This window comes from Lontra canadensis, unplaced genomic scaffold (genome assembly GCF_010015895.1).
Source record: "Lontra canadensis isolate GAN:19392208 unplaced genomic scaffold, GSC_riverotter_1.0 scaffold134, whole genome shotgun sequence".
Taxonomy (NCBI): Eukaryota; Metazoa; Chordata; class Mammalia; order Carnivora; family Mustelidae; genus Lontra; species Lontra canadensis.
The window spans coordinates 2,177,493-2,196,945 of NW_022631128.1; the positions used below are offsets into that span (position 1 = coordinate 2,177,493).

General features: G+C 45.3%; 1 protein-coding gene and 1 pseudogene across 1 annotated transcript; one reads left to right on the forward strand and one right to left on the reverse strand.

Moving 5' to 3' along the window:
- The first annotated feature begins 1,327 nt into the window (after positions 1-1,327).
- GLOD5 (glyoxalase domain containing 5) lies at positions 1,328-9,219 on the forward strand. The gene is made up of 4 exons (XM_032843028.1): positions 1,328-1,530; positions 4,521-4,658; positions 7,023-7,178; positions 8,877-9,219. Exons 1-4 carry the CDS (start codon positions 1,489-1,491, stop codon positions 9,000-9,002), a joined length of 462 nt encoding a protein of 153 aa, XP_032698919.1. The 5' UTR covers positions 1,328-1,488; the 3' UTR covers positions 9,003-9,219.
- Positions 9,220-11,681: 2,462 nt separating this feature from the next.
- LOC116858283 lies at positions 11,682-15,162 on the reverse strand (annotated as a pseudogene).
- Positions 15,163-19,453: the final 4,291 nt, after the last annotated feature.

Here is a 19,453-nt window from a genome sequence, read left to right on the forward strand (position 1 = left end):
AACACCAGAAACTGACCTCAGTGGTTATTTTTGGAGTATGGAGGGGGGGAATGACCTTGTAGTCCATAGGCTGCTGCTGCTGAAACCTTTTATACAAACCCGTATTCACGTATTATTCAGGGAAAATCACAAGCTAAAATCAATATGCACAGCATAGAGAACTTGTGTGTTGCGCGGGTACCTGGGGTGTGCCTAGGAACAAGAATCTCAAACTCACATGTCCCAGGGGCTCCCAGGAGAGAGGGCACTGTTTAGGGTAAGGTAAGCAGCAGTGGACTGATGAATGGTCCCTGACTCTTAGCAGTGGAAGGAGAGGGCATGGTAAGGGATGGGTGGGAATGGGGAAAATCTCAAAGTTCATCCCCCCCAAAGAACTCAGAAACATTACACCCTGTGACACAGAACACTTAATAGCTTAAGAGATCCCAGCTCAATAAGGGATAACACGGAGGGCATGGGGAGATGGAGAGGAGAAGGGAATTGGGGGAAATCGGAGGGGGAGATGAACCATGAGAGACTGTGGACTCTGAGAAACAATCTGAGGGTTTTGGAGGGGCGGAGAGTGGGAGGTTGGGTGAGCCTGGTGGTGGGTATTATGGAGGGTACGGATTGCATGGAGCACTGGGTGTGGTGCATAAACAATGAATTCTGGAACACTGAAAAGAAATTTAAAAAAAAGAGAGAGAGATCCTGGCTCAGAAACAGATACCCAAAGCAGTGGTCACACCCTAACTCAGACAGCTTTTAACTTCACACCCTGGACACAAACTCTGACTCCCAAACAGAGCAGAGCTCTCACACTCTGGGGACACAAACTTCCATAGACTAGAGGCCTCGCACGGTAGAATAAAGATCCCCCGGCCATACTTGGGATGGGTGGTTTTTCTGTGTTATTACAAAGTAACCCCTTACACATACACCTTGTAATGGACTGAATGTTTGTGTCCCCCCAAACTCATATGTTGAAGTCTCAGCCCCCAAAGTGATGGTATTAGGAGGTGAAGCCTCTGTGGGGTGGGGGTGATCAGGGTTTGGATGAAGTCATGAGGGTGGGGTCCTCATGATGGGGTGAGTGCCCTTACAAGAAGAGACCAGAGAGCCTGCTCTTTCATTCCACTGCATGAGGACACAGAGAGAAAGTTGTCATCCTCAAGCCGGGAAGAGAGACGTCACCAGCCACATGACCCTGTGACCCTGCTGGCACTCCGATCTCAGACTTCTGCCCCATAGAACTGTGAGAGAGTTCATTTCTGTTGTTAAAGCCCCCTAGTCTGTAGTACTTTGTTATGGCGGCCTGAGCTGACGAAGTCAGATCTCGAGCTTTTACTTTCGGGGCCCTGAGTTGTCAGAGTCCTTGTACTTGCACTGCCTGCCTCTGTCACGACCAGCATTCCTCAGCCCGTGGCTCTCCCATTCTTGCCCCTTGGTCTCTGGGCATGGAGCCAGAGGGTTGTCCGAAGGCTCCAGGGCAAGGACACCTTGCCTGCCATGCTGCCAGCCAGGATGTGGGGCCGAACTTTCCAGAAGCAGGTGAGTAGCCCCAGGTCTCAGGGGCTGGGGCATGGGTGTTCACACCAAGGCTGGGCAGCCCCCAGCCCAGGCCTGGTAACCTGCTTCCCTCCTTTGTGGGCTATCCTGGGGTGCTGACATTCAATTTCCCAACCTTCTCTTTCTCTTTCAAATACAAGCAGAGGGCAGCAGAGGGACACGGAAAGGCCCTGTTCTAACACGTCCAGACAGCACCATGTCTGCAACAACGGGTCTGGGCTGCCGACTGACCACTCTGCTCCCTCAGGGTGACGCCAGGAACATCCTGACGGGGCAGCGTGGGAAGGGACCAGGAAACTGGGCACCGACCTTGAGGTTCACCCTGAAGGAAACCTTGAATAGGAGGGCCTCGTGTTCTGGGCACTCTATTATATAGAGAGTCACTGTGAGGAATAAAATGTATTTTGTGTAGTGCTTAGAACAGGGCTTGGCACAAAGTCAGTCTTATATGATTCCTATGTCCCGAGGATCCTTTTATAAACCGGCCTCCCTAATGTTACGTCGACAACCCGGAACTATCTGTCCCTTGTCTTCCCTGTCTGTTCATCCCTCACTCACTCTTGGATTTTGAACCACACTGGCCTTCTTCCAGTTCTTTAAGAGAACCAGCCCTGCTCATCCTTGAATTTGTAAGGATTTGTAAGGATCCTGCAAAACAGGATCTGGGGAGTGAGTCTAAGCTTGCAGGGCATTGAAAAATGGGAGGGATGGATTGAGTTGATTTCCAATATACTACTAAAATTGTGGGAGTGGCAGGTTGCAGCTAAAGCACTGCATAGGGGGAAATCTATAGTTCTAAATGCATAGATCAGGAAAGTTGAAAACCAATGAGTTAAGCTTCCATATCAGGAAGCTGGAAAAGGAACAGCAAATTGAACCCCGAGAAAGTGGAAGGAAGGAATTACAAAGATAAGAGCAGAAACCGGTGAAACAGAAAGCAAGCATCCATTGGATATGGTAACAAGGTCATAACTTGGCTCTTTGAACACATTAATAAAATATTAATAATTCCTCTTTTCTCTCAAGCAATTAAGAGAAAAAAAATATAAAGTACTAATATCAGGACTGAAAAGGGGATGCTGTGACAGATCCTACAGACGTTAAAAGGTTTTTAATATATAACTTTATTTTCAATGGAGTCCAAAGGTCAATTTCTCATTCTACTGTTTGTGTGTTCCCACGGATCCTCTGTATCCATGAGGACAGCAGAGCTCAGCAACTTTGCTAATGCTTCCTCCACTGATAAGACTAGAACTGCACAGTGTTTTTTTTTTAAGCTGGACCTCAGTGCAATCAATTGTTCAAAATGTCATGGTTTGAATGGAATTGAACACAGTGGAATGAAATGAATAAAATAGTATAGGGTGGCACAAAATAGGATAGGATAGGATAGGATAGGATAGGAGAGAACAGAAGTCAGACTTTGTGCTAGGCACTGGACCTAAATGTTGTAGTAGATATCTACTAATTGAACAAATATTGAACATCTGCTAGTTGTTTGGGACACAGTGGGGAACAAAACAGAGAGAAATCTCTGCCCTTATGTACCTTATCATCTAGTTGGAGAGACAGATATTAGCATTGCGTTAGATATGCATAAGGCTCTGTGGCCAAAGATACAAAGATGGTCCTTATGAGGAACAGGCAAAGAGGCAATGTAGCTTGAGATGGATGAGGCTGTAGAGACTAGGGACCATGCTAGGGAGTCTGAAATTCAACAAGATGACCCCGATAACATCATCATCATCACCGTGAACTCTTATACTACTTGCTATGTGCCAGGCATTGTTCAAAGTCCTTAAAAATCCAACTGTTTTTTTAAGTGGTCATGATAATCTTCTATGTCTAAAATCATGCGCATTTTACAGAAGGGAAAACCAAGGCATAGAGAGATTAATTAAACATCAGTCTGGGTCCCAGGGTCTCTTCTTTTAACCATAATATTCTGCTACAGTGCCAGACCACAGGCACCTTATATTTCTGTAGCCAATGTCGTGTAAATATACAAATTACTAAAGAATGCAAATCAAGCCTCTGCCTTCGGCTCATGTCATGATCTCAGGGTCCTGGGATCAAGTCCCGCATCGGGCTCTCTGCTTGGCAGGGAGCCTGCTTCCTCCTCTCTCTCTCTCTGCCTGCCCCTCTGCCTACTTGTGATCTCTGTCAAATAAATAAATAAAATATTTTTTTAAAAAAAGAATGCAAATCAAGAGAAAGATCAGATGGGAAGTGTGTGAGGGCATGAAGTAAGAATGAGGGAGGTGTTGTCTTCCTATTGGGCTTCAAGGTGGATCTGTAAACACACATGCCTAGAAACATTTATATCATCTGAGATGCTCCCTTCCTGTCCTGGCATAGCTAAGGAGTGAGATAAAGGGGATTGGGTTAAACTGGCCAACAGAGGGCTTGTACTCATAAGGTTGGGCCTCCTCTGTGTCTTGTCATTCCTTGCAAAAGAGAAGAATTCCAGCTTGGGGACCACAGGATAGGGTTTGGTCTTGGTCTTCATCTTATCCCTTAACTTCATCTCTATCTCTCTACAAGGGGAAAGAGAACAAGAAGACAGTATAGAGTAGTCAAGGCAGACGCTTAACTGACTGACCCACCCGAGCGCCCACTTGAATTGAAACTTACCACCCATGTATGGATTCATAAGCGTCTGCCATTGGCTCAGGTCATGATCCCAGAGACCTGCAATCGTGCCCACATCAGGTTCCCTGCTCAGTGGGGAGTCTGCTTCTCCCTCTCTCTTTGCTGCTTCCCCTGCTTATGCTCTCGCTCTCTATCAAATAAATAAAAATCTTTTTTTTTAAAGACGCTACTCAGTTTCCTTCCAGGACTTTCCCTTAGAAACGGGCTTGAGGAGGAAGTATGGTCCTTGTGGAGATGAGGGGAGGTGAAGAGAAGGAAACGGGAAACATGGGTGTGACCAGTGGCAATGTGAACTCTTTTGAATTGTTTTCTTTTTTAAGTCATGGAGGAACAGCAGTCAGACTCTTTCACCATGCCTTATCCAAAGAATTGACCACATTGTGATGACAGTAAAGAGTATCAAAGACACCACCATGTTTTATTCCAAGATCCTGGGCATGGAAGTCACAACTTTCAAGGTAATCACTTTCTCAAGTACAAACTGCAAGTGAAGCAGAATTTGGTTATAATACTCTTAATCCCTCCCCCTAAAAACACCCCACAGAAAATCTGTGAGGCAAATTGAAAGGATCAATGTGGAGATTCCAAACTCTGAAGGCAGAACTTCCAGAGACAGAATTGAGAAAAAGAAGGGGAGGTAAATGACATAAAAATAATGCAAGAGAATTTTCCAGTCTTTATCCAGAAAGGGTTAACTAAGTATCCAGCACATTAGATATGTTCATATGAAATTATAGAACATCAAAGTGGAAATGAATATCCAAATCCTAAGATCTTTCAAAGAGGTTAAAAAGAAAAGTAGCTCAGTCAATAGAGCATGCCACTCTTGATTTCAGGGTCATAAGTTCAAGCCCCACACTGGGCATGGAGCGTACTGTAAAAAAAAAAAAAAAAGAAAGAAAGAAAGAAAGAAAAAGAAAAGAAAAGTAGTTCAACGATAAAGGGAAAAGAAATAAGCAGATACCAAATTGCCTAAGAGTCAGAGACCAGAAGACAATAGAACAATCTCAAGATTTTGAGGGGAAATTCTATGTCCAGCCAAACTACTAACCAAGGTGAGTATAGAATAAAACATTCTTAGAAATATGGGGGCACCTGGCTGGCTCAGTCTGTAGAGTATATGACTCTTGATCTCAGGGTTGTGAGTTCAAGTCCACGTTGGACTTACAGTTTCCTTTAAAAAATCATAGATATAGAAAGAGTCTAAAACTTTGCCCACTTGTTTTGAAAATTACTCAAGAGCATGCCACATCAAAGCACGTGATTAAGCCAGGAATAGGGAAGACATCAAAGTCAGGGCACAGCAGATCCCAAGAGGAAGATCCCAGAAAGATGCCTAGAAAACACTCAGTCTGGTTTAGAACAAGTCGGGGCGGGGGGAGGTCCCAAGAAAGAGAGCGAGCCAAGGAAAAAAAGTGAAATAAGGTCATTTTATGATAGAATGGATGTGGCATCAGCCATGATGATAGAAGAGAAAGAAACAGGAAAATGATAAAAGAAAGGGAAGAGGTGGCGAGGGAGGGGACACGAAGAGGCTAGGAGGGCCAGTGAGACATTAGCTGTAGTTCATCTATCAAAACATAAAGATGTATGTATGTCTTTTAAAAATTATAAAGGAACTAAAAGAGGAACTACAAGTGATGACAGAATTCTATTGGGAAGGGTAGTAACATGGATGAGCTAAATTCTTGTTTATCAGAGCAGGGAGAGGAGTGGAAATGTCACAAATTCCTAAATCAATTTGCTAAATCAAGAAAATGTCTAAAGTTGCCCATTATCAGTCACCAACTGTGTCTGGAGGTACATAGGAGAAAACTCAAGGAACAGTGGGTGAAAGAAGATTGAGTTTTCTTTTTTTCTCATTTAACAACTCCTGTAGAAAGTTGGGGTTCATGCAGAGGCTGGGAAGGAGGAGGACATGAATGGCAGAGAACTGCCAGCTCAGGGGGACTGGGAGGTTTCCAGAAGCTCCCCCCACAACCTCTGCTTCCATCCCATTGTCCAGTCCATCTTACATGGCTGCCTCCCCCACCAAGGAATGCTGGGAAAATGTAGGCTTTTTAAGCCGGGTACAAAACTGACTCCATTGAAATTTGGGTTGTTTATAAGAAAAAAGGGAGAAATATATATTTTATTGTACCCTAAGTAAATGTATATTAAGAAAAATTGCTGTCTCTGCCATGGGCAGCATTTACATATTATTTAAAGATAATGCAAATAATTTCCAGAAGAAATACACACACACGCACACGCTGAAAACAGTTGCTTCTAGGGAATGAGACTGGACTGGGATGGGGCAAAGGGCTGTTGTGTTTCATTAAAAGCCCCATTGTAGGGGCTCCTGGGTGGCTCAGTCGTTTAACTGTCTGCCTTCAGTTCAGGTCATGATCTCAGGGTCCTCAGGGAGATCGGGCTCCCTGCTCAGCGGGGAGTCTGGTTCTCCCTCTGACCCTCCCCCATCTCGTGCTCTCTCTCTCTCTCTCATTCTCTGTCTCAAATAAATAAAATATTAAAAAAGAAGCCCCATTGTACTTTGTTTTAACTTTGTTGGGGTAGGGAGGTGGCTTTGTCTCATGCTCACCTTGGGGGTTTACTTCTCGGTTGTTCTTCCTCCCCAAATAGTGTGACCTGATGATTAAGCATCTGCCTTTGGCTAGGACCATGATCCCAGGGTCCTGGGATCAAGGCCCGCATCAGGCTCCCTACTTAGCGGGGGGCCTGCTTCTCCTTCTCCCTTCTGTTCTCCCTTCTTGTACGCTGTCTCTCTCTCTCTCTCTCTCTCTCTGTTAAATAAATAAATAAAATCTTTTTTTTAAAAATAGGGTGACCGGAAAGCATTGTGCTTTGGAGAACAGAAATTGAACCTCCACGAGGTGGGAAAGGAATTTGAACCCAAAGCTGCTCACCCAGTTCCTGGCTCCCTGGATATATGTCTGATCACAGAGACACCTTTGGAGGAAATGGTCCAGCACCTTAAGGTGAGCTGGACCTCCGTTCTTTTCTAGAAAGCTGTGTCTGGTCCTGAGGAAACAGAAGCATGACCCCGTCAGGTCTTCCTCAAATTTCAGACAGAACAAGTTTCCTCACTTCCAGATAATGCTTGTACACAACTGTTTGCTCATTATTTCTGTTGACATCCTTGTTTCATGTAAACAAATCTATTATAAAGGGAAACATTATATCCTTTAAAAAAAAGATTTTATTTATTCATTTGAGACAGAGAGAGCATGAGAAGGGAGAGAGGCAGAGGGAGGGGGAGAAGCAGTCTCTCTGCTGAGCAGGTTGCCTGATGTGGGTCTTGATCCCAGGACATCTGAGCCAAAGGCAGACGCTTAACCATCTGAGCCACCCAGGTGCCCCACATTACATCATTCTTGTAAAAAAAAAAATACAAACTTAAATTCTTTTTACAGAAACGCATTTCTGTAAAAAGCAAAAATTGACCAAGTACATGAAAAGCCCATTATATCTTCACACAAAGGGAAGTTAACTTGTAAAAACAAACAAACAAACAAACAAACAAACAGCTATAAAAACACCAGTCGTGGGGCTCAGTCAGTTAACCACCTGCCTTCAGCTCAGTTCATAATCCCAGGGTCCTGGGATAGAGCCCCGAGTTGGGACCTCCTGCTCAGCGGAGAGTCTGCTTCTTCCTCTCTCTCTGCCCCTCCCCCTGCTAATATTCTATCTTGCAAGTGCGCATGCTCTCAAATAAATAAATAAAATCTTAAAAAACAATAACAAAAAACCCCCACCAGTTGTTAGATTTTATCCACTTCCTTTCTCTGAACTCTCTGGGCCTGACATTACAAAGGAAGATTTGGCAGATGGTTGAGGAGGTGCTAAGGACTTGTTAGCATCCACCAGAGGTTTTCTTCTTGGTATAATCAGAAGGTTTGAAATGTGGGGCACCTGACTGGCTCATCAGAAGAATATGCAACTCTTGATCTCGGGGTTGTGAGTTTGAGCCCCACACTGGGTGTAGAGATCACTTCGTTAAAACAAAACAAAACGGATTTTTTTTTTAATTTGACAGAGATCACAAGCAGGCAGAGAGGCAGGCAGAGAGAGAGAAGCAGGCTCTCTGCTGAGCAGAGAGCCCGATGCGGGACTCGATCCCAGGGCTCTGGGATCATGACCTGAAGGCAGAGGCTTTAATCCACTGAGCCACCCAGGCGCCCCAACAAAACGGATTTTTAAAAAAAGGATTGAAATAGGATTTAAAAGGGAATATTTAATTTTGTGTCCAACACTCAAAATGATTTCATGTAAAGGAAGCATGGCTTCTCCTTTTGGGGAACACAGATTAAGTTCTTGTATATAATCTTCCTTTGGAAAGTGTCAGTGAAAAAGGCTAATTTGGAAGTAAAGTGGAGAAAGCCTAGGGGTTAAGAATATGGACTTTGGTCCAGACTACCTGGGTTGAATTCTGACTGCCACTTACTAGATAATACTAGGTACTGTTATCATTCCACTTTACAGATGAGGAAAGTGAGGCACAGAGCAGTTAGGTATATGCCCCAGGCCATACGGCTGGTCTGTGGCTGGAGCAGAGTGAGGGAGGGGAGAATGGCAGGAGATGAAGACAGAAAGACATCAGGGACCTTCTGGGGATTAAATTTTGGTCTCACCTATGGACTATGATGAATCACTTTTGCATTTTCCTCCCACTTCAGGCTTGTGAAGTTCCCATTGAGGAGGGTCCGGTCCCCAGAACAGGGGCAAAAGGACCCATTATGTCCATCTACTTCCGAGACCCTGATGGAAACCTAATTGAGGTGTCTAACTATATCTCTCCATGATTCAGGGCTGGCCCTCCTTCATTCTGTTCCTGCCATGCCTCCCTCTCCCTTCCTTCTTACAAACTCTCACCTAAGCCCAGAAATCTCCAAAGACCTGGGCATTTCACTCTTCCTACTCCAGGGGGGCGGGTTGCTGATTTGGGTTGGGGACCAAAACTACCTCCCTGAATATCCCCCATCCAAGGTTCCCCCTAATAAATTAATAACCTCTCAGTGAGTATGATCTCTTCATTACTGTTGTCTCAGGGTTACAGGTGGATGTTTGTTTAGGGTGTGAGGTCTCTGTCTGGGGGGCAGTGACCAGTGTACGACATCTCTGGGGACCAAATCCAGGGTCATCCCCTTGGGATTCAGGGTCCCGACAGATTTCTCCTTGTTAGTGAGCCCAACTTTTTTCATCCGTTTAGAATTCACCTCACCCCTTCCAAGTGCTGCCTCCTGTGTCCTCCAGCCCAGAGGCCTTGCTGAACCTCAAGATCTATGCGAGTCCCATGGAAGCTTCAAGGAGCACCCCAGATGACACTACCTCTTCCTGGAGTGTCTCCTCTGACCACACCCCTAGGGTATGCAGTCCTTTCTACCTTTGGATCAGTTAGGTCCAGACTCGTTTCGATTGAGGCTCAGCTCCTGACAGAGCAGACAGACAAGGACAAACATCATCTGTGTCTGTCCTCCCCGCCGGCCACCAACACCATCCATTCAGTCAACTAATAAACACATATTGAGCACCTACTGTGTGCTCGGCCCTGTTCCAGACACTAGGGAGACAGTGTTGAACAGAAGAGATAAGCATATCCAGGTTTGGGGAGCTGCTGTTCTAGTGGCAGAGAGAGAATAAATAAAATTAAGTAAGGAAAATATGAAGTATGATAGAGGATGAGAAATGCTTTTAGAGAAAAAGAAAACATGGAAAAGAGGAAACGTGGCTAAAAATTGCTGGGGCAGTTTCTGATGTGTAAGGGGACGGTCAGAGGACCATCTTCACTGAGGAGCCATTTGAGCGCGGATCCGAGGAGATGAGGGAGGGAGTGGCTCCAAGAGCTAAAGGAAGAGCAGAACAGGCAGAGGGCACCAGGGCCAAGGCCCTGAAGCGTGGCAGTGTGTGGGAAACAGTGAGGAGGCCAGTGCAGAGGCAGCGGTGAGTGTGTGGGGCGGGGGGTGGGGGGGTGGGAGCAGGAGGTGAGATCAGAGGGCAGGTGGGGGACAGATCATGTAGCCTCGGAAGGAAGGGTCTTGAGCGGAGGAGGGCCATGATCTGACTCAGGATTTAACAGGCTCCCTTCGGCTGCTGTGAGGACAGTGGCTATAGGGAGGAAGGCGGAAGCAGGGGAACCGTGATGGGGAGGCAACTGCAATGGCCTGAGCGAGCGATGCTGGTGCTCGCAGGGGAGGTGATAAAAAGTGGTTAGATCACGGAGATATTCTGAAGACAGAGACAGAGATGAGTTCGCCAAGAGAGAAAATGTCAACTAGAGAAGAGGTCCAAGGACATTTAGAGTTCTGAAACGAGGAACCCGCAAGCGAGGCAGGCAGAAAGGCAGGGGAAGAGTACGGCTTCCTGAATGAATGAGTGACGGATGAAGGAGCCATGTCTGAGGGTCTCCTGAGGTGAGCGAGCCCCTAGTCTTATGGACTCTGGTTTCGAAACAGCCCCCAGCTGGTAGCTCAGCCACCTATGAGTGAACACCCAAAGAGCCCCAAAAAGGCTGGGAAGAGACAATATATCAGGATGAGAGTTCCAGCATGTGAAAGGCTCTGCCAAAAGCTGTAGCGGGTCTCCTACTTTATTTTTTTTTTTTATTATTGGCTTAGTTTTACAATTAAATGTTTATTAAAATAATATAACCTGCGGGTGCCTGGGTGGCTCAGTTAGTTAACCATCTGCCTTTGGCTCAGGTCATGATCCCGGGGTCCTGGGATTGAGCCCCTTGTCAGACTCCCCGCTCAGTGAGGAGCCTGCTCCCCACCCAGTCCCCGCCGCCTACTTGTGACCTCTGTCTGTCAAATAAATAAAATCTAAAAAAAAAGATTTTCAAACTCTCATTTGAAATGTCTCCTTGAAGAAAGATTGCTTTGTCTTAGAGCCTTTCGTTTCCTCCCCAAATTTACGTGAATTAGGTAATGCCCTAAGTCCGGAAGGGACTTCAAGGAATCGCTGTGTCAGTGGCCAAGGGAGCAGGAGGCAGGGCAGGCAATGAAGGAGCCATTATCTGTAGGGCACTCAAAAACTAATACTGCCGCCGACTACATCTGGTCTTTATTTTGTTATCACCAATGGCAGCAACCCAGCAACGGCCAGTAATGTGGGTCGTGAAACCCTCCTCCCTGCCAAGGCAAAGGGCTGCTGCCACTGCTCACCCAGTCTATGCCCCTGCGCTTAGATATCCCTGCACATGCAGCAGGCCCAGCACCCCCGCGGGCTGTACACAGACCTCTGAAATCTCCACCTTGGCCATCTCTTCCGTTCAGGTTGCCACACGTTCTCCAGCCCATTCCTTTACCTTTGGCAAACATAGCTTGAGTGGGCGAAATCACGTATACATAACAAATACACCCACAGCAATGCTTCTCTTCCTACAATTATGATAGTGCTCTCCAGTCAGTCTCTTTTTTCTCAAGTCTCAAGTCCTTCTTGAGCCGGGGGTGATGGCCAGTGCTGCCACCTGTGCACTCGCAGGCTTACTGGGTCCAGCTCTTGCTCGTCCTCTCTGGCCGGGCCGTCTGGCAGGCCCTCGGTGGGGTAAACCGAGGGGTCTTTAATGCCCAGCTGTATGTTGAAAAACTGTGTGGATGGTATTACACTGTACCTTTGGGCGAAGGTTTCCTGGACAGGATAACACTCTGACTGTATAAATGCCAATCCAGGTTTCATATGAGCTAGCTGGCTTTCTGCCAGCCCCCCCCACCCCCAGACAGCGATCCGCTCCTGGGGCCCCTATGGAGTACTTGTCCTCAGAGGTGGCTTGCTGAGGAATGTCTAGAGGGTCCCAGGGGCTGTCAGGGTGATCTTGGAGCACTGCTTGGTGGCTTGCTCAATCTGAAACATCAATCTTTCCTTATAGAACAAAGCATATTCGAATAACCTCTTGCCAGGGAACAGCACCATTCGCTCACTAAGCACCCATATGTACTGGCTGAGCCCGTCATAGGACAGCAGCGTTTGGCGGTTGCTCCTGCTGTTCTCTGGGTACAGAACCCAGGGAACTTCCCACTCCTGTGGCGCCTGGCAAGGGCGCAGTGTCCCCGGGGTGCCCCTGGTCCCGGCCCCCAGCGCTGCTGACCCCAGGCCACAGAGGCCACCTAGACTCAGAGGCCACCCAGCAGCCAGGCACCCAGGGCCCCCGGGCCACACTTCCTGTCTATTTTTAAAGACAGCTTCCCTTGGACCCAGAGTCACATGCCTGGAGATAGATGATTTATGAAAGGAAAGAAGAAAGAAGTAGAAGGGAGGGAGAGAGGAAGGAAGGAAAGAAGGAAGGAAGGGAGGTCGGGAGGGAGGTCGGGAGGGAGGGAGGGAGGAGGTGAGAGAGGGAGAGGAAAGGAAGGAGAGTGGATGGCAGATGGGTGAATGTATAAATGGGTACATAGATGGCTGGCTGGCTGGTTGGGTGGGTGGGTGGATGTGTGGATGGACGGGGAGATGGATGGGGAGATGGACGGGGAGATGGACGGGGAGATGGACGGGGAGATGATGGACAGGCTGATACCTTCTGCCCCTGGAGAAACTTCACTTTTGTGTACATAGAGGAATATCAGTTTGTAAATTGCAGATCTGCTGTAACACAGAAAAGATTGGAAACAACCCAATCTGCTGATGGGCATTTGGGTTGTTTCCAATCTTTTCTGTGTTATATATATATAATATATTATATGTATTAACAATATTTATATATATTAACAACGTATATTATATTAATATAATATAATATTATATATTATATATAATATGTGTTATATATATCATATATATATATATGATATATATATATATATATATAAACAATATTTAAACAAACTATGGTAGGGGCGCCTGGGTGGCTCAGTGGGTTAAAGCCTCTGCCTTCGGCTCAGGTCATGATCCCAGGGTCCTGGGATCTAGCCCCACATTGGGCTCTCTGCTCAGCAGGGAGCCTGCTTCCTCCTCTCTCTCTGCCTGCTTCTCTGCCTACTTGTGATTTCTGTCAAATACATAAATAAAATCTTTAAAAAAATAATAAACAAACTACGGCATAGCCATTCCATGGAATGTCATATTCCATGGAATACGACTCAGCCATAAAAAGGAATAAACTCACAAGGCCAGCACTAACCTAATACCAAAACCAGACACAAACACATCAAGAAAACTACAGACCAATATCTCTTATGAATATAGATGCAAAAATCATCAACAAAATACTAGTCAAGAGAATTCAGCAATATATAAGAAGGACTATACACCATGACCAAGTGGGATTGATCCCAGGAATCCAAGATTTGTTCAACATAATAAAATCAATCAATGTAATATACCATATTAATAAAGGACAAAAACCAAAAGATCTTCTCAACAGAGGCAGAAAAAGCATTTGACAAAACTCAACAACCTTTCATGATAAAAACACTCAACAAACTAGAACCAGATAAGACTTCCTCAAACTGATAAAGTGAATCTACAAAATCCTATAGCCAATATCATACTTAATGACAGAAGACTAAAAACTTTCTCCTGGAGATCAGGAACAAGACAAGGATGTCCCCTCTTACCACTTCTATTCAACAATGTACTAGAGGTTCTAGCCAGGGCAATTAGGTCAGAAAAAGTATCCAGATTGGAAAAAAGAAGTAAAACTACCATTATTTGCAGATGACATGATCTTATACAGAGAAAATCTCAAGGAACCCACAACAAAACTATTATATACATATGAGCTCAGCAAGGTTGCCGGATACTAGATCATACAAGACTTAATCATTTTTTTATTTTTTATTTTGTTTTAAAATTTTAAAAAGATTTTATTTATTTATTTGGCAGACAGAGAGAGATGAGGAGGCAGGCTCCCTGCTGAGCAGAGAGCCTGATGTGGGGCTAGATCCCAGGACCCTGGGATCATGACCTGAGCTGAAGGCAGAGGCTTTAACTCACTGAGCCACCCAGGTGCCCCTCAATCATTTTTTTTAAAGATTTTATTTATTTATTTGACAGAGAGAGAGATCACAAGTAGGTAGAGAGGCAGGCAGAGAGAGAGGGAGAAGCAGGCTCCCTGCTGAGCAGAGAGCCCGAGGTGGGGCTCGATCCCAGGACCCTGAGATCATGACCTGATATAAAGGCAGAGGCTTAACCCACTGAGCCACCCAGGTGCCCCAAGACTTAATCATATTTCTATACACTAGCAATGAACAATCCAAAGATGAAATTAAGAAAACAATTCCATTTATGATAGCATGAAAAAGAATAAATTTAGTATGTATCTAACACAAGATGGGTAAGACTTATACACTTAAAACTATAAAATGCTATTTAGAGAAATTAAATACGGGCTCCTGGGTGGCTCAGTCAGTGGAGCATCTGCCTTTGGCTCAGGTCATGATCCCAGAGTCCTGGGATCGAGTCACATATCGGGCTCCCTGCTCAGCAGAGAGCCTGTTTCTCACTCTTCCTCTGCTGCTCTCTCTACTTGTCTTCTCTTTCTCATAAATAAATAAAATCTTTTTTAAAAAGACATCACATATTCTATACATGGATTGAAAACTTCATAGTGCTAAGATGGCAATACTCCCCAAATTGATCTACAGGTTTGGTGCAATCCCGATCAGAATCCCAGCCTGCTTCTTTGCAGAAATTGACAAACTCATACTAAAATTCATATGAAAATGCTAGGAATGGCTCCAACAATTTTGAAGAAAAACATAATTGGGGGCACCTGGGTGGCTCAGTCAGTTAAGTGTCTACCTTCGGCTCAGGTCATGACCCCAGGGTCCTGGTATTGAGCCCCACATTGGGCTCCCTGCTCAGCAGGGAGCCTGCTTCTCCCTCTCCCACTCCCCCTGCTTGTGTTCCCTCTCTCGCTGTGTCTTTCTCTGTCAAAAAATTAAGTTAAATCTTAAAAGAAAAGAAAAGGAAAGAAAAGAAAAACACAGTTGGAAGACTCACACTTCCCGATTTAAAAGCATAGTACATGGTTATAATAATCAAGACTGAGTGGTACTGGCACAAGAGTAGATATAGAACAGAGAGTCCAGAAATAAACTTAGACACTATGGGCAACTCATTTTTGACAAGCGTGCCTAGGCAATTCAATGGAGGAAGAATAGTCTTTTTAACAAATGGTGCTGTGGGGATTGCCTGGGTGGCTCAGTCACTTAAGCATCTGCCTTCGGCTCAGCTCATGGTCCCGGGGTCCTGATATCGAGCCCCACATCAGGCTCCTTGCTCAACCGGGAGCCTGCTTCTCCCTCTGCCTGCTGCTCCCCCTGCTTGTGCTCTCTCTGTCCCTCTCTCTCTGATAAACAAGTAAAGAAAATCTTTTTAAAAGTCCACTTTAAAAAAAAAATGTTCACAGCAGTAGTATCCACAACTGCCAAACTGGAAGGAGCCAAGATGTCCTTTAGCAGACTAATGGATAAAGAAGATGTGATCCATATAGACAATGGAATATTACGCAGTCATCACAAAGGATGAATATCCAACTTTAGTATCAGCATGGATGGGACTGGAGGAGATTGTGCTGAGTGAAATAAGTCAAGCAGAGAGAGTCAATTATCATATGGTTTCACTACTTGTGGAGCATAACAAATAACATGGAGGACATTAGGAGAAGGAAAGGAAAAGTGAATTGGGGGAAACTGGAGGGGGAGATGAACCATAAGAGACTATGAACTCTGAGAAACAAACTGAGGGTTTTGGAGGGGAGGGGATGGGGGGGTTGGGTGAGCCTGGTGGTGAGTACTAAGGCGAGCCCGTATTGCATGGAGCACTGGGTGTGGTGCATAAACAATGAATCTCGGAACATGAAAAAAATAAAATTAAATTAAGATGTTAAAAACTTAAAGTTGGGGGTGCCTGGGTGGCTCCGTGGGTTAAGCCTCTGCCTTCAGCTAGGTCATGATCCCAGGGTCCTGGAATCGAGCCCCACATCAGGCTCTCTGCTCAGCAGGGAGCCTGCTTCCCGGTCTCTCTCTGCCTGCCTCTCTGCCTACTTGTGATCTCTGTCAAATAAATAAATAAAATCTTTTAAAAAATTAAAGTTGAACATGCATACATTCTAAAATATAAAAGAATGGTGCTGGGACAACTGGACATCCACATGCAAAGGAACGAAACTGGACCCCTATTTCACACCATATACAAAAATTAACTAAAAAAAAAATCAAAGACATGAATGTAAGAGCTAAAACTATTAAACTGCTAGAAGAAAACACAGGCATAAATCTTCATGACTTTGGATTAGACAATGGTTTCTTAGACAACATGTAATGCATAAACAACCAAAGTCAACTTGCACTTCATCAAACCTAAAAGCTTTTGTGCTTCAAGGGACACAACAAAGTGAAAGGACAACCCTAAAATAGGAGCAACTATTTTCAAATCCCATTATCTGATAAATGATTAGGACCCAGAATATATAAAGAACTCATACTGGGGCCCCTGGGTGGCTCAGATGGCTGGGCCCCTGCTTTCAGCTCTGGTCATGATCCCAGGGTCCCGGAATCAAGTCCCATGCCTGCTTTTCCCTCTACCTGCCTCTCCCAACAGGTCCACGATTCCATTTCTAGGTGTGTACCCAAGAGGACTGAAAACATATGTCTGCATAAAAACCTTTAATATGAACGTTCATAGCAGTATTATTCATGACCCTCCCCAAAACGTCAGTTCATTGGATGGACAAGTGTAATGTTGAATGTCCATACAATAGATCATTCAGTCGTACAAAGGAATGAAGTAGTTTAATCCATGCTAAGATGTGAGAGAACCTTGGAAACTTTGTGCAAAGTGAAAGAAGCCAGTCACAAAAGGCCATATATTATATGATTCTGTTCATACAAAAAGTCCAGAATAGGCAAATCCATGAGACAGACAGATTAGTGGTTTCTAGGGATAACAGTATAGGGAATGTCTGCTAAAATGGGTACAGCCTTCTTTTTGGGATTATGAAAATGTCCTGGAATTAGGCAGTGGTGATAGCTGTACAACGATATGAATATAAAAACCACTGAAATGTACACTTCAAAGGGTGGATTTTGTGGTATGCAAATGACATCTTAATAAAAAAGAACTATTAATACACATGACAGCGTGTGGGTGAATGTTGCAGACACTATGCCGAACAAAAGAAACATAAGCCATGTTATTCCGTGTATATGAAGTTCAAAACCAAGCCAAAAACCCCCGGTATCATAAGCTGTTTACTGATACATGCACACATAGTAAGGGAATGAAAATACTCACGAGGGAGACAAACCCCAAACTCGAGGTAGTGGAAGGAGAGAGGAAATGGACTTTGTATAAGAACTTCAGCTGGATCTGAATATATGTCTTTCAAAAGCATCTGAAGCAAATAAGGCAAAATATTAATGTTTGACAAAGGTGAAAGTTTGTTACAGTATCCTTTATACTTGTCTCTTAAAAAAATAAAAATAAAACAGCTCAGTTCTGAGACAAACGTTGGACTCCTTAGCCAGGCTCTGGTTGACGTGCTTCTCTGTGCGATGGAGACCAAGGGGAATTAGGTTCTGCCTCTGGCTTGGTGGACTCGTCTCGATGAGGTACAAATAAGCTCTAGAACCTCAGAAGATGCCAGGGCGAAGGGAACAAGTCAGAAGAGCCTTCCAGGAAGAGAGGATGTTGGGGCTGAGCCTCAAATGGAGGCCTGACAGAGGGGACGCTTGACCCGGACACCCCACCCCCACCCCCTGGGTCTCTCCCAAAGCCTGGCCTGGCCCTGCTGATTCCCTTATCTGCCCACTCCCAGCTGCCTCCCTCCTGGCTGAACTGTCGCCGCAGACTTCTGGGCCTGTGCCCCCTCCACAGGGATGGGGGAGGGAATGGGGTGAGCCTGGCCTCAGAGCCTCAGGGTTTCTGACTCTTGACGGAGCCGGGGTTCTGAGGCCCCCACTCCCCACCCTTTACTTCCCTTCCTTAGGCTTTTTTCAGCTCTGGTTACGAAGAAATAGGCTGAGTCCAGTGTCCAAACTCTTGTCTGAGACATGCCTCCGGCCCGACCTTCCTGAGGACAACAGATTTCCCTACCTCACTCCTAATATTGCAACTGCTGTTTCTAATAAAAAATAACAACGAAGAGAGTTACCACTACAGAGCTCATCCTCTGTGGCTTGCTGGGCAGGACCTGTGTCGAGTGGTCTTCTCAACAACGTTTGCTGTGGGTTCTATGATTGTACCCGTTACCCAGGCAAAGAAACTGAGGCTCAGAGGGTGACCTGCCCAGGAATCATGCAGCAAATCAGTGTCAGAGCTCAGACAAGAGCACAAGCTCTTGTATGGACATCTTCATTTGTCTGAGCCCACTCCCAGCAATTATGTGCACTTATATCACCATGGTGAGAATGGGATAAAATTAAGTAGGGAGAGCACTTAGCACAGTGCCTGGGGCAGCTCAGTGAACTGTGTGCTGCTATTGTTATTAGGATATTAGTGCTAAAAAAGGGAAAGTATTCGTATCAGAATTAGCATCCGTATTTGTACAGTTGTGGATAGAATTAGAATAATGATGATTAGATTTAGAATTAATATCAGTATTACTAGCACTAAGATTAGTATCAATATTAGAATTAAGATTAGGAATTAAAATTGGTATGGGTGTCACGTTATTAGCATTATTACTAGAATTAGTAGTGCTAGTAAAAAAAAAAGGATCAAGTATCATCCCTTGTATACAGTAGGTACACAGTAAATCAATAAGAATACTTAACATTTAATGAGATCTCAGATTCAAACAAGTTAAAATCACTCAGTGGATTAAATCTCATTTAGCTGTCCCAATCCCCCTCCAGAGTAGCCACTGTTACTACCCCATCTCTACAGATGAGGAACTGAGGTCCAAGGGGGGCTGGTAACTTGACCAAGGCCATGCAGCCCCTCCGTGGTGAGGGCAGGTTATGAACGACGGGGGTGGGGGGTTGGCTCCAAAGTGGAAGTCCCAAAAACACTGCCCCTTAAGTCATAGAGGTTTTCACCCCCCCTCTTCTCACTTATGAGGGCTCAGCACAGGACATTGCACACAGCAGGAGGTCAATAAACGCAAAGTCATAGCCATGCTCTTTTTCCTCCTCAAACCTCCCATTTTGCTTATGAGGACGAGGCCCATGGAGGCAAGAGGATGACAGGAAGCTCCTTCTTGGGCAGCTGGTGGGGGAGCAGGCTGCACTGACCCAGGGCTCCATCAGTGTCCTGTGCCCTTGGCAGGTCTCAGTCTCCCCATCTGTAGAATGGGTGGTCAGGACAGTACTCCGTC